Source organism: Acanthaster planci, linkage group LG02, assembly GCF_054643075.1.
Source record: "Acanthaster planci isolate LZ-2023a linkage group LG02, COTS_SCS, whole genome shotgun sequence".
NCBI lineage: Eukaryota > Metazoa > Echinodermata > Asteroidea > Valvatida > Acanthasteridae > Acanthaster > Acanthaster planci.
The window spans coordinates 14,068,596-14,084,212 of NC_141778.1; the positions used below are offsets into that span (position 1 = coordinate 14,068,596).

Below are 15,617 nucleotides of genomic sequence, written 5' to 3' on the forward strand. Positions count from 1 at the left end.
TGTCATAGTGGGGGCGTGCCTGTTCGCACACATGACTTAGGTAGCTTCATAAAAATGACTACGCATTACACTCTATTTGTAATCTAAAATAACAGTGCACAGGCATAATATTGTTTCTTCAGAATTCACTTTAGATTTTTAGAACTGTCATTAAATTGTTCCAACTACGGAGGTCTTTGCTTACTAAACGGTAGTTCTACATGACTGTACTTTCTTGGCGTGAACCAAGGTTACACATGCTTCCACGTGTTTTCAATTTCTACCACTCGGGCTGTTTATTTGTTCTTATCTTCGGAGGCCCTCAGTTCGAGTGCGTGGAACAATGTGCGGCTACGATCTCAGATTCCACTGAACCTAGTAATGCGGTAGGATAATTCCACTCGAAAGCCTGGAGGTTTAACCTCTTAAACTAAGCACTATTTGTCAAGACATTGGGGGAAAACCTGACAAAATCGAAACGAGAACTTTCTGATCGCAAATAAAATATGTTCAAATGTCTTGTTGTGTTTATCTTGCCTTTACTGGTAAAAAGTACGAATGGTGTCTTCGTCAGTTGACAAAATTGGTTAAAAGTGATCTGAATCGTTTACTCAATTGTTGCCTGTTGTCATTTCTATATCTTCTACTTATTTATTAATCGCTGAAACAAATTAACAGAGGCATGTTCTTTCCTGTTCCACTTTAGGTTCCGTTTCTGAACTTATTGTCTTTTTTTCGTCACAGAAACTGAAAAAAAAGAGGTTTCGGTTCAGTCTGATCTTGGAGGAGCTCAACAGGTCGGAGGTTACATCTTATCAGACGGCGTTGGTGGCGTTCATCAACTGCGTACTTTTTGCAACGGAAAACCTGCCAGACAGGATAAGCCTACGCAGTGAACTTATTGGTGAGTGGTCTCTCCTTAGTCTCCATCTCGAGACTTTGCAAAGTTTGCTAAGACATAGTGTAATTTTCCTAGTTCGCAACTTCATGGCAAAAACGAGGACCAGCATTAGCGAATCAGAAACGTTTGGTAAGCTACTCAATTGACAAGAAAGCAAGATCATGCAGTCAACGCTATTTCAAAGCAAATGAAATTTTCGCGCAGTTTTGGAGTGTCGATGTGTCTGGTCATTGCCACGGAAGTTCCAGTTTTTGTCCTTTGTCCATGCTGCAGATTGTCAACAATCCTGGAAATGATAACCCGTCGCTTTTTCAAACACCACCCACGATACAAAAATACTGGTAACTGTTGGTACCCGGCTCGATACTATAGAATCAGATCTGAAACCACTTAATGTCCTATTCTTTACGTCTAGTACAACTCTGAAAAAAGGTCAATACAGCCTCCCTGCTTTCTGACCCTTGCCTTTATCATCGATCTGAATAGAAGAAAAATCGGGGCTTTTCAACTGGCGGGGGAGAAAGTTATCTTTGGCCTTTTGACAATTTATTTGTCTTCAGTGTCCTTGTCAGAACAACCTCCAGTCAACAACATGACAACCGTACATGGGCTTGTGTTTGCCTCAGTCAGTTTCTGTATGAAGAGACGACAGTGGAGACAACCTTGGTCTCTTGTCATTGATAACCAGCTTTATCAAAGTTATTTTTAAGTTGGCGCAAGTATTTCTGGCCACTCAGGATTGGGGCCCTTTGTCAGAACTGGGACGCTTGCGGTCAATTCACGAGCAATTGATTGACGTTGGGAAGAAATATTAAAAGTTACTTTAAATTACGGGGTAAATTTCTAAAAGCCGATTCTAAATTAATAACGGTTCGAGAAGAGGTCCTAAAAGTTGAACAATTCATCGGAGGATGTATAGTTGGAAACGGTTTTGCAAAAACTATGATAAATACCATGCCACCCCCCTCGTAGGTGTTTTCTGCTGTTTACTTCCCAAAATGTGCTTTTTCAGCTCAAGCAGGCAGTTTTTTAAGAATGGCAGGTGTCTATTGTATAGGCTCGAACTTAAACATCGGGTACTGACACCCCGCCCATCGCCTGCTGTGCCTAAAACACGCCGACACAACGCGCCTAGAGACGAAAACTGTGCATGACTGCTTTGATTAAAATGCCTAAGTGTCGTTGCATGTTCGGCAACGTGCAACCTTCTAAGCACTTTTGATAGGAAAGTGTGACAGTATAAAAAGTGGAGTAAAACTTGCCGAACTCTCGCATGAGAAATTGCCACTGTTATGTGGTAACCATGGCAAAAGGGAAACTGTTTTCGTTGGGGCACCATTGAACTCTGATCGAGTGGAAGTAACGCAGTGGAGTTGCTGTTGCCCGCTTTAAAGGGTGGTATTTTCACAGGGCGCCACCACAAAGAGAATGACGATAGGTGTCGGAGTGTTACGCCCCTTCGAGCGCGCGGAGTCAGCCAAGGACGGGCGATCTGTTAACCGTGCTGTAAACATGCATGCTTCGAAACGCAACTATTCCAGATATGCCAAATAATGGCAACACTTTCTGATTATTTCTGGCCGGTTGGTTTCAAATGAAAGAGTTCTCACGTCTGTAAAGATCCCTTAGGGACGAAGTATTATTTTTAGGTACATTAGAGGTTTGATCGAGTCTAAAACTCTATAGAAGTTGAACTCGGTGAAAAGAAATACTCTAGCGTTTACACTATGAGACTTCTACAAGTATCCTGTTATCAATCTTGCCAATTTGAAGTTGAGAACCACCCAGAAAAATGCGTCGACCATGCATGAACATAAAACAGAAATGGGAGGGGCGGGACATACTCCTCCCCTTTAAAGCTATAAATTGATTTTTATCTCCAAGGTTCTCCAGTGGATGTGCTGGCTTTACCGATCCATCCCCGCCGCAGTTTTGAAAGACGAGCTCCGCGCACGTCCCTTGCCCGTACACCTGAACATAATTATTAGGCTTGAAAATCACTGAGGAACAAAAGCACGTCTGATCCACTGCGAAATATTAACGCTGTGCTTTTGCGTGGCGAAATTTCAGGGTTTTTATTGCGGAAAATATGTCCACCGATATGATTTCTTTTAAACCGCGCTGTCAAGATAACGGGAGTTTCCGGGAGCAGAGGTGTCTGCCTGAGATAGTACGCGCACATTGTCACGTACGCGGGTCAGGACTGGGGGTAAAAGACGAGGTCCCTACGGAGTCTCCCAGAATGCGAGAGGTCTCGACCTACCAAACTTCGATTTGTCACGGTTGGTGCTGGCAAAGTAGCACTCTTGAAAGCGATATGGTTGGGTTATGTAAAAAATAGAATTTGGATACCACTACTAGAAATATATAAAGTGGAAACGGCAACTGTATTTGAGGTGGGCGGAGTTGGTGGATGGGTGAGTTGGCAGGGGCGGATCCAAGAAGGTGTCCGGGGGGCAGGAGTCAGGCCTGAGATTTGTTATTCACTTTTGAGGACAAGCAGAAAGGATGGTGAAATATTAGATGGCATACATTGTTTACAATGGTATTAATGTTCACTATAAGAATCTGAGGGAAGCTATCTCGTTTTTAAATTTACTTTTTTTGTAGTTCGTTTCATTCTTTTAAAAAATTTTTCCACATTTTTGTAACCTTTTTTGTCTCAGAGCGGGGGGGGGGTTGGTTTCGATCCTCAACCCCAACCCTTGAGTCATAGTCCCACGAGTTTGAGATTGGAAACCCACCCCTGTCAAGTACGCCTACTCCATTTTGTATCACTCCAGCAATATATCCGTACATACATGTACACGTGTATGGATGGGGGAGATCGGGAGAGGGGGTGAAACGTTATATTTTTGTGAGACATGAGTGCTTGAGGGCGTTTGAACTTTGAATAAATGGGGTTCGTGGGTTTACATAGTGGATATGGGCGACCCAAGACCCACGATAGTAAGTTCCAGTGAATTCCAGTCGAGTAGTCAATGCTGCACCGCACACATTAATAGCAATTAACAGGGGGCGCTGTGCACACGTGAGATTAATAGAAACGTGAGACGCGTCACAGTCACGTAGTGGCCGCGGCGTTCCCATAGACTAATACGTAATTTCAGATCGTAGCCAAGTGATTCGGACGCGGCCAAACAATCACTCCCCCCCCCCTTCATATTTTGTTAATCCGTCCCACCACACCTGATCAAATATGCCCAATTCATTCGGGCAGAGTTCCTAGCACTGAAAACAGCAACAATAAAACACAATGTCCCATGGTATTCCCGCCTCAAGAATCCCTCCACAAGGCAAAAGTTTAATAAGTTGAGTTGCCTCTGTAGACTCTGAGTTGATTAAATCATGGAGGAAAGTATGCAACCACATGAAGGTCACCCGGAAGTATTTCATATTATTAAGCCCTTAGGCAGCAGCGCCTTTTTCCCTTTACTCACCGAGGGACCAGAACTTGCAAGATGAATCCGCACTGCTTGAAAAATAAATGTAGTTTTGCAATGTGTTAACCGGTGACGTTGTTCAAAAACACTCTTGAAGCTTAAATCACGAGATTCAAACGAACAGCTAAAGGGCATGGAAACTCTGAAGTTTCTGTCGTTTTTTGACTTCACGAATGATTGATAAAGTTATAGATATCATGACGGAAAAAATTTACCTTGAAAAGACACCCTTCACAACAATTCACAGTAATGTTTTTGACAATTGCTTTGAAACAAGTATAGTGTCGAAGTCGAGGATGCACACGTGGCGTTATTTTAAGTGGTTTAAAGTGTTTTGTTTTGATGCCATAAAAGATGAATTATTATTGTAGAGTTCCTTGGTAATGTGGCGTGACAACTTGATAAATCTCTCCCGAGATAAAAGTGACAACATCCGAGTTTTTGTGCCGTGGATTCTACGACAGTTCAATTTCATTTCAAATTTACTTCATTTTTAATAAGTTGGAGTAGGTCTTTACATCTGAGTAAATTCCGGATTTTTGTTGTTGTGGATCTAAAGAAACTGCCGTAGAACACCTCTCGTTTTGTTAACGCTGCCCACAACAAACCACATTCTTGAAGGACTTTGTGTCTGGTCAGGGCTTGACCCGAGTCAGCTGTGGGTGTACATTTATGGACGGTTGCCACGGTTACGGATAGACAGGAGACATTCCAACGCACCGCCAACCACTTGTAGGGGATCAGAGGGATGGCGAACCGTGGCGGTGACAGGGCCAACAAACGGCCCCTAATGACCGGCCAACCTCTGTGACCCCCCTGTTTGCCAAAGGGGAAAAGCGGGAATCCTATATACTCCCGGAGTGTGAGCAGTGTGGTGGATGGGGCACGCTACAAAGCAGCATGCCAGAATGGGAAACATTAATGCTTCGACGCTGCGTGTTACAAACCATGCTATCGCAATCTGAGCCTTGCTCTTAACTGGTTGATAAAGCTCCCGCTATTCTAACAGCCTGTCCATTGTGAAAGTTTTCAGTTGGTTTTAGGACTCAAACCAAGCTGGTTTCGCTACATTTCGTCCCCTTTGAAGTTCCGATCTCCAGGATTTTTAACCCGGGAAACATGAATGCCAAACACGCCAACAGTTGTTTTCGGAGAATATGAGGAGATATCAGGCCATCTGACGTATTTCCAGGAGGAGTGTGGACTCCTTATTCTTGGCAATAATGTTGGAATCTTCTCCCTCTTTTTCCGATTCAGGTCTGAAACTACTGGATGTTTTGACCTCGCTTAGGTGAGTAAATACGTTCTTATAATTTCTAGATTATAAAACGAAGTTCCAAGCTCTTTTGGCTATCCTTACAGCCATAGTAAGCCCGTGCAAGACCAATTACTCTTATTGAAGGATTGTTCAGGGATAAACCCCTCCATGGATAAACATTATATTTTTCACATGAATGATTCCCCTTTTTCAAATAATATTGTGTTCCATGATTGTGATGACTAAGACGAGGCAAGTTAAGGCATTTTGCAACACGCTTGCTCTATACTCTATTTACGGAGTTCAATCTCAGTATCTGTCATGTCTGTGCACAGCTCACGGGTTCATATGGTAGTGGGAAGCAGTGTTAAGTGGGAAAAGGACAGAATTTCTGGAATGCATTTAATTTCAACACCTGCTCGTGTGGAATTTATTCCATTACTACCAGAGCTGTGCCTCAATGTGTCTGTTATGATGCATCAGTGTTCGTGCCAGCCTTGTGCGTATAATAATTCATCTAGGTACATTTATCCTGAGAATTGTTTGCCTGGAGAGTGACGCTAAGCGTTTCCCTCTTCTTTCTTCAAATTTGACGACTTGGTTAATTTTATATTGCTGGCATTCTTATGCAGTGGAAGCTAATTCTTCGCAAACTAGGATAGCCTTGCTGCGGTCGTCCTTATAGAATTCGAAGACTATAACTACCATGACACAGTGAGCAGACGATGATAAAGTCCCAAAACGCCTTTGCGAATCCATACAAATGAAGTAAAATTTCTCGAGTCTTAAAGACTGTTTCAAGTCATCCACCCACTGAACACTCTTAGGCCACTCCCACTGGATGGTTGTCCGGCGTGTTGACTTTCCCCGCTGGGTGCCGTCCACTTTCCGCATTATCTCCCCGTGGTCCCTACGGCAAGGGCGTAGCAAAGCGAAACCTCACAGGGGAGCTCGGAGGGGGTCACTTTCTTCGTTACGGAGCGTGCCGGACGTGACAAAACAGAGCCCATCGATGCCATTGTTTTGGAAGCTTTCCACGGACCGTCTTGGATAAACAAACGGCCCGTGCGGATGTGTCCGTGCGAATATGTGTCTGACCCCATATTCAAGCACAGGTCCTCCAAGTTTTTAGCCAACAATGGGTGCGTGATGAAGAGAAAATTTCCTTCCTTTGTGGTAGGCCTTGCATTCGCCCTCTCAGGAGGAGACGCATCGTCGAAAAAATATATGGGCAGTGCCTCGCAACAGCTTCGCTTTAGAGTAGTGGAACGTTTAGAAAAGATGGAAAAAAAATAAACCTGCTAATGAGTTATTGCTCTGTGCTCGCACCTATGTTGACCCAACTCCCAAGGAGGTAGGAAACATTAAGTCATCGTTTTGAAGTAGAAGAAAAAGTCAGAGAAAAACCATCGTTTTTATACTATTGAAGATTACCTTGAATTCTTGGGAAGCTGCATCTGAGATCATTGCCGTTAATTCTGTTAAATTTATTTCAGGTCTCGTACTGTGCTGGTAAACAAGGCATGGTAAAAACTCACAAGTCTATACCGTCACATCAGCTTTACTGTTGAAAGGAAAATTAATATGCCACCAACTCCCCATCAGGATCGATCACGTTTAGCTGTCCTGTCTGATGAGACTAACGGGCAGTTCTGTATTCAGTTTGCTCCTCTTGCAAGAAAGAGTTTTTTTGACAGTAGACTTGTCATTCAAGTAACCAAATCGCCCATACTAATAGGTAGAGAGATTGACAGTGGAGGCGATCCTTTAAGTTGATCTAAATACCGCTTTCCCCACAAGGAGTTTCACGAAGTACATTTCTTTCTTCGAGGTGCGCAAAAGGAAGGAACATTAATAAATACCACTGACCTCGAGGGTCCCTGGGTACTGAAAATGCTGGAATGTGCTTTGGGCACATGGGATTTCGACGGCCTTGTCGACTGCTGAGGCAGAGTAGCTGAGCGAGTTGAGGGATGCGTGAGCATAACATTTCTTGAAATTGTGCTTTTGATTTAAAATTGCACTGAAGCATTACACATCTCTTGAATATGACAGCGCGATGCTTTGTAAAACGTCTGATGTGAGACGAAAAGATTTCACTTCATAGAAATGTGCAAGGCCGTTTTTCATTGACCAGAAAAGTAGTTGTGTCCGACGGATAGAGCTTCAAAACAAATCATCCAGCCCACTGTGGTTCAATTTTGCACTGGATTTCCACGGATTTCTTTGCAAAGATTGACAAAACATGTTCATGACACCTGTTGATCCATTGTAACAAACAGAAACAAACACCCCTAAGAAACAGAAAAAAAACATAGAAGTGGGTCAGAATAACACGGAGTTAAGATTTTGAGGTGAAGTGGACGAGATCCACATTTTTCCCACTTTCTGGATACCGAAGGTGGGGAATTCATCAAGTTCTCCATGTTCGCTATACCCTTGAACTGTGCTGCAGTTATTTCTGTCCCCGAGGTCGATGGATAGCAGGAATGACGTTAAACAGATATAGAAACCAATTTGACTAATTGTCTTGCAAGCTCTTATTGACAAGTTTAGAACATCGGAAAATTTCAAGGACCGCCCGTTTCCACCTGCACTGCTGCAAATTCAATCTTTCCACGTGCAGTTTGTGAAGTATTTTTCAACAGTTGATGCAATTAGCCTTAACCTGCTGCTGATTATGAGGTCGCCATCATTCAAGACTCTCCGATACTCTCCACAGGGAATGATATACAATCGAGGTCCACTTGCCAACCACTTAAAATTTCGACGTTGGAAAACCCCAACGCTGCAGTGCCCTTGACCTTCAAATTCTAATTGTTTGCGTGAGAGCGAAATTAAAAATAAATGGATGACAAAGATCGTGAAAGCTGGAAACGCCACTTCTTCTACAGCTCCACATGTAACGAGCAGTGTGGTATCAGGCTCCGTCTCATGGATGAAACAGAAATGCAAAAAACTCAACTATTGTTCCTCAAAGTGAACTCGTGCCATTTGCGAAATTTTGTTATAAAATTGACTGCCTTCACTCTTCAGAAACGTTTGCTTAAATGTGGGAACCAGACCACGTTTATTTCACAGATTTAAGTGTTATAGTTACACCCGGTAACGATGCCCAGTCTTGTGTATGGTCTACACATGCGTGGCTTTGAAGAAAAATGGTATCTTGACATTTCGAGAGCAGCGTTTCGGTTTCAGACAGAGGAAAAGCATGTTCTTCGAACCGCCTTAGCCCAAAAATCTTTTTGAATCATTCAAAATGACACCTTGCCTCCATTTCCACTAAATCTGTCTCATTTCTCCGGGGACATTCTCCGCAAAAAGTAACTGGTAGAGGAACTTTTGGCCGGAATTATCTCGTCAATGCTTCATTGAACTTGACAACTGCTGGTGGTTGTAAGCGGGAAGGTTTTAAAGCCCAGAGGACGTCAAAGTCGTTAACGGGATAACCCAAACAAACCATTGTTTTTACATTGACTTCTGCTGGTGACCATAACCTTGTATTAAGTCTCTTGTGCCCCACATGGAAGCACTGTCCTTTTTGTGCTGTAGGATTCTTGGAATCACAATAAAATGATAGATGGGACCTTGAGGGGCTGAAGAATCGGACATGAATATCCGTCTATTTCAGGAAGGTCGCGAGGGGCTTCGTCGGCGGGCTGTTGGCTAGGGGTGTTATTGAGCGGAGGGAGAGGGTGAAATTCAGGCCGTTGACCGAAGTGGAATTCTTGTTTTAGTGAATAAGGTTGCTTGGTACCGTACCACGCTGCATGCACGATACAGAGATAGTCGGATTTAAATAGCCCTTTTCTGAAGAAATCAGTGTTGGACACGGTATTTTTGTTTTGATGCAGAATCGGCCGGTCCATAAATTATTATGAAGAAAATGGAGCTTTAGGGCAGAAAATAGCCAACTGTCTTTTATTTATTGTAGATTGCAGGAAATCTCCCGCTTTGGCCAGTATTTTTCAGGGAGGACACTGTTCGATTTATTTTGTTGTTTTAAAATATCCGAACCCAAATTTTTCTTTGGAAACACTGGGAAAAAATCGCTCGTTTGCTTATTGCCATGTACTCTAACAAACAGAGATGGAGATTCACAGCAGTTTCAAACGTTCCAGCACAAATAAATGTTATATTGGGGGCTATTCCCATCAGCAGAAAACAAAAGAGGCACCAATGATATCTTTTAAAGTAGCAAATGTAAAATGAAATTAATTGCAACACATCTTGGGAGCATGTACAAGGGTTGTGGTGAAAAAACTTTCCCTCTCGGTCAAGACAGATATATCATCCTAGTTTCAAACATAAGCAGGTATGTTAAACATGAAATATAGAATCTTGCGAGTTTTATAAAACAATCAATTTCAATGGTATGATGAGACATGACAGGTCAATTTAATTGTCATCCAACCGTTGACTTTGTTGGCGACTATTCCAATAAAAATGTCTGTATTTCAGCACAGACCAAGGACTGTCCGTAGCAGCTGGCTGGGGGTATTTTGTGTGTGGTTCGTGTGTTCCTAAATGTCAGAAGGGGCAAAGTCATTTATAGAACAACACATTGGTGAGAGCTTATGCCCCATGGTGAGACAGCCTTGACTTCTGCTCTATATGGCGGAGAGACATGTCACTCTTGTTGTATTGGACCGTTCATCATTTTAGCACAAAACGTTCCCTTTAGGTGTAGATCGAAATACCCGTCCGCTCCGTGCATTTTTGTTTTCGTAAATCTTTTGAAAGAATCTGAGTTCTCACTTATGTAGCATTTTTGTCTGTAGACATTAATTAGTTTTGCAGCTGAAAATATGGATGCATGTTATGTAAAACCATCTCCCAAACTGAACACGTGATGTATTATGACAGAAGAACGTGCACAGGATGCAGTTGTTGAAGAAAATAAGTTAAAGTTGAACTCTAAAAAGTTTCGCTTGGATTGGAAAAGTTCAAATGGTCATGAAACGTCACCGACGCAGTCGCCATGTTGTGAACATAAAACTCAGTGCGAAGTAAATGTGGCCCATGAGGTCTCTATTCTCCTTGGCAATAGCTAAAAATATTCTGTTCTCTTCCTGGAAGGACTGCGAGACCACCTCAAGTAGGCCTAACTACTCCTTTTTTAGTCTTAGCGAAATGCGCGGTTATGCCAAAGCCTCTCTGGCAAAACAGAGAGACAGGGACACGTGACTTTGCTTTTCTATATAACGGCGGACACCACATTGTGTCAGCAGCTGGATTTGCAGCAGTTGGATTCGAACCTCTCACCTCCTGATTATGACTTACAAACCCTAACCACGCAACACTCAACCATCTACAGGCCCCTTTAAGTCTAGAAAATTCCACATTGAACATAGTATTTTTTTTCTTTACTCGCGGGAGATGTGGACTTCAGGTGACACTGTCAAACTGTGCTGTTGTTCATGACAGGAAAGCCGAGCTGGAAGATGAAGATCTCATTGTGCAGTTGGACGTCTTTGATCAGAACAAAGTGAGCGATGAAGAGCAATTTACTGGACCCCAAGATGTTGATCTTAATAATCCCGTGGATGTGTTCAATGCGGTATACAAACAGGTAAGAGACAGGAATGTAGGACCTAACACTAAACTTCTTATATTGACGTGCATTACACCTCGTCGTGAGCCTGAAAGAAGGGCATTTTAAACGCTTACGTCCTCTTGCCGGGAAGCATGATCACTTCCAAAAATCGTTTCCCGGCAAAAGGATGTATGTATGCAACAGTTTTATTTTAATGAAAAATAAAGATTTCTGTGCACAAATTTTAAAGAAAATGTCCTAGGTCGTTTAATAAGTTGTTCAAAGGTTGCTTTTTGTACAGCCTGTGTTTTTTGGAGTAAATGCATTTTTACTAAACAAAGAGAGTGTGTTTCTTACAATATGCTCACGCCTACTTTTGTCAAAGTTTTATACATGTATAAAAAATTCATCGGTTAGATTTTTGGAAGTGAAAGTGAACATGGAGTTTGTAATTCAGTGCTTGAACCCTGCTGTACTTGAAGTGGAACCCCTGCCTAGCCCTGTTTAAAGAACGTAGATAGAGTATACTTGGTTGCGCGACCTGCTTATTCTGAGAGCTAAATAAAAGATAGAGGGATATACATGTATCACTTCACAGTAGGCAGTGCGCATAGTGGCATACCGATTCATGCTTGAACGTTCGCGGTCGAATAGTGGCTAGGTGGTTGACCTTCGTCTCTCTCCCCAACGTATGGCCCGTCAATTATTAGACATCACGAGACATGTATAAGTTGTACAATATGGCAGCGCCCACTGAAATGAATATTGCCTTCATAAGCTGATATAAGCTCATAATTGACTGCAGGCGGTTGGTGGTCGGTCGAAGAACCTGGACCGCATTTGAAAGTGCATCCATAGGTGGGTCATTATCGTTAAGATAATCAATTCAGTACCGACATTTGTAGGATACAGGTGAATATACACAGAAATAATGAAAAGTGGTCCAATTTCATCTCTCTATAGGCCTATACTTAATTTGCATCTGGGTATTGTGGTTTTTCTTTTTGTGATGAAATTGAACAATCAGGTACTAGGTATACATGTACATGTATTTCATTTCTGTGTACATGTACATGGACAAGGAGCTGCTTGTATCAAGCGAACATAAAGCGACGGTTGTTAAGGGTTCTGATGCCAGTTCGGTTTGTGGTGGTTTTCATCTTCCCATAGGGCATTTTTGACCTTAGGTAAGTTGGTATTAGTTTATGCATAGAAGGCTTATGCATAGAGCCAGGAAACCCTGCTTCGTGGCTTATGAATTGAAAACAGAATTTTTTTTTAAAACTTTGGCTGACTTATACGTTGCTTGGCATGCCTGGGTGTTGGTGTGATTCGGATGGCTGGTCGGTGCATTGTCCGTGCATTTATAGCAGGAAGTATCGCTAAACGCTTGGACAGTTTCTCCATTACCTTTTGTCGTTGGAAGAGTAAATACAAGAATGGCCATTTTACTTCCTGGATCGTGTTAATTGGGAGTACACAGGAAAACATCCTCTCCGAGAAGTGTGAAAATGAATCTCACTGGTAAGGATATTTACCAGGGCTTAGGAGGAGACAATATTCCCTGAAGGAACATCAATGACTTCAGCAGTGACATAATACTTCAACGCTGAAGTACGTCGGCGTCAGGTATGGATCTTGCATTGAATAGCCGATATTTGGAGACAGTTAAGATTATCCAGGTACCGCAGCTGCAGCACGGCTAAAGCAAAGCATGATTTTGTTTTGCCGATTGATCTTAGTCTGTAGGTTGACTGGAAAATCTGTACGTTAACAAAAACCCAATATGAACCCACATTTAAAAGTGGAGTTTTGCCGCAAGCGTCATTGATTTAGCGTCATTGTTTTAGCCTTGTTATGCATTAAATGCGGTAATTAGTCTGGGTCTGCGGCAGTCGTACAAAATTGCCAAGAGCAGATTGACTGTAGGCCTAGGCCTACAGGTTGAGGTTGTGAAATGCAAAAGTTGGGTTGTGCACTGGAATCGCTGCAGCAGATTTTATGGCTATAAACAGAAGAATCAACGGGGACAAATATGTTAAGCAGTGCTATATTCTATGAAACTGGGATTTCCAGGCACGTTTAGGCCCTACACGTATTGCTTCTTTACCTGCTCTTTGTTTCATAACTTAATAATAATAGTTACCATTGGTTGTCATGTCGAAAATATTTGCAAAATGCACGTATTTCATTAATATGAAGCCGCAGGTATTTCCTAATCATTAACGGTTCCATTTCTGGACTTCTTGCGAATTATTGTCACATCAATCCAGGGTACAAAGTTCGTTGCCTGAAATCAAACATGGACTATGTTCGGTCCTTATAATATAACTGTGTATCGAACCGCAGATGTACACGTTGCTTGATGGCTATTTCTGGCTTAAATGACGCAAGCTGTTTTGCTTTTTCTTTTTTTTAACCAAATGCGTGGGATTGTTATTGTGTGCACCCTTAGGCCTCATTTAATCAACAAACAATTTAGCAAATTCCCCCTGAAACCCCCCGAGGAAATCACAGCCTACATGAAATCTCGGGACTGAGTTTAACAATACGGAAACATTAAAGAAACATTCCTTTCTCATACTATCTTTTTCATAACGGCCCAGCCCCAAAATGTAGTGTTATTAATTGAACCCATCTTCTAATTATTTCCACAAAATCAAAGCTTATTAAGTGGTTTGTAGGGTTATTTTGTGGGAACTTAAACTCAATTTTTCAGTGTGAAGGATATATTTGTGACTATTTTGCAAACCAAGCCTGTTGTGTAAAACTGATAACATGCTGTAGACAAAGAAATTGTGTTGGCAAGTGTACCAATGAACAAACTCAAACTTACATAACCTATTCAACGCACGGAACTGTACATGTATACTGCGTTGTCAGAATGCTTGATTGGCAGGATAAGTCAGCACAGTAATAGAAATTCTGGCACAGTGGCAGAAACGTTCTAGAGCAGAAATTCGTTGAGTGTTCTGAGAGCACTGGAATACTGTTTGATCTATAGGGACAGCGCAAGGGGGGGGGTCGAGGAGGAGTACGAGTGGATGTTGTCAGTACAGGTGTTGTGTTTCTGTGCGACAAAAAGACCTCATATCACACTCGATCGACTTCATCTATTATCAGTAGATCTGACTCACACACCAGTAATGTCGAAGTGTGACCCAGACGAAAAAGTAATCAGTCAGAAATCACAGTCGAGTCATAGCCACAAGTCGGCGGTGTCAACACGAGCATTTTTTTACTCAAGCTGTGTGTGTAGCAACATGAAATTATTGACGGTTTCGTTTTGATTGTGACTATGCAAAAATGAAGTAGGGAGCAGTTTGTGTCTAAATATAGGTCATATTTCAAGGAATACGAATCTTTTTCTGATTCAGAAGTCACATATAGAGCTTCTTTATATTGAGGAATTGAGAAAAAATATTATTCTAAAAAATATTATTGCTGCCCTTTTCCGTTTTGTCTTATGGTATAATTCCATTGATCTCTCCAATTCTGAAAGGGAGAGCGCACGCAAGTGAATGCTCCTAAAATAAGAAAGTGAACAGTCGGCTCACTTTTTTAGCCTTCTTGTCAAGAGTAACTTCGACACCAGCCTGTCTGCAGTTCGTAGTCGAAAGCTGGTTCACCTTCACATAAAAAATGGACAAGGTTGAGCTGTTGTTCTGTTCTTTACACTTACAGTTCCTCCCACAAATCAAGGCTGTTGCAACACAAACCCAGGATAATTGGCACTAATTTGTGTCTCCCTCATCCTGCGTCCACTCTGTCTTTTTGGGGACAAGTTTGAATGTCTGACGGCAAGGACCGCTGCCAGTTAAAAATGCCATTATTGTTAAAAGGCTTGTTTGTTGGAGCACAATCGATTTTCAGTGAGGCTTTTCACATGCAAGCTTGTCCGGTTCTTCACCTGAGTGTGTAGACTCACTCTTTCATTCATTGGGGTTTCTGTCACACAACCTTCTAGAAACTGCGTGTGGCTGGTATTAATTAAGATCATATAGCATTGGTCACGGAAGCTCAACCTTACGGTTACATTTGATCAAGGAAATTCTGTGGGAAAGGAAAACATTTGCATCGCCGTTTGGGGAGTTGGTTTGCACTTAAATGGGATTTCTAAATGACCTTCATATTTTCAGTTATCAACTTTTCGGTGCGTTTTAATGTCAGAACTTAAAAAGCCAAAACAGCAAGGCCGTCCGGATGTCAAACGTTTACTCATGCAGGAGTTTCCCTTCCAATTTTACCATTAGACCGGGTGTCACCTGGTTTCCGCACACAAAGAAGGACTTTCCAACCTAAACTGTCATGTGGTTTGCAAGTATGGAACCACGTTACATGTACCACATTGAATGAGGTAATGAGGGTGTAGTTTTTGATCATTACTTCGGGAGTGTATTCTAGGAATGGTTGGCTAATGGAATGGGGGAAAGTTTGTAGACGTGTCTTGTATGTATCGGGCGTCGTGAACCAATTTTCGGCTTTGGCAGTTTTAAATTA

General features: G+C 42.2%; 1 protein-coding gene across 3 annotated transcripts in view; it reads left to right on the forward strand.

Moving 5' to 3' along the window:
• LOC110973168 (uncharacterized) overlaps nt 1–15,617 on the forward strand; it is a 76,982-nt gene that overhangs the window by 41,887 nt on the left and 19,478 nt on the right. For all 3 annotated transcript variants that reach the window (XM_022223766.2, XM_022223767.2, XM_087132476.1), the window contains 3 exons: nt 724–883; nt 5,581–5,614; nt 11,009–11,153. In XM_022223766.2, coding sequence (XP_022079458.2) covers nt 724–883; nt 5,581–5,614; nt 11,009–11,153 — 339 coding nt within the window. The remainder of the gene's footprint in view (nt 1–723; nt 884–5,580; nt 5,615–11,008; nt 11,154–15,617) is intronic.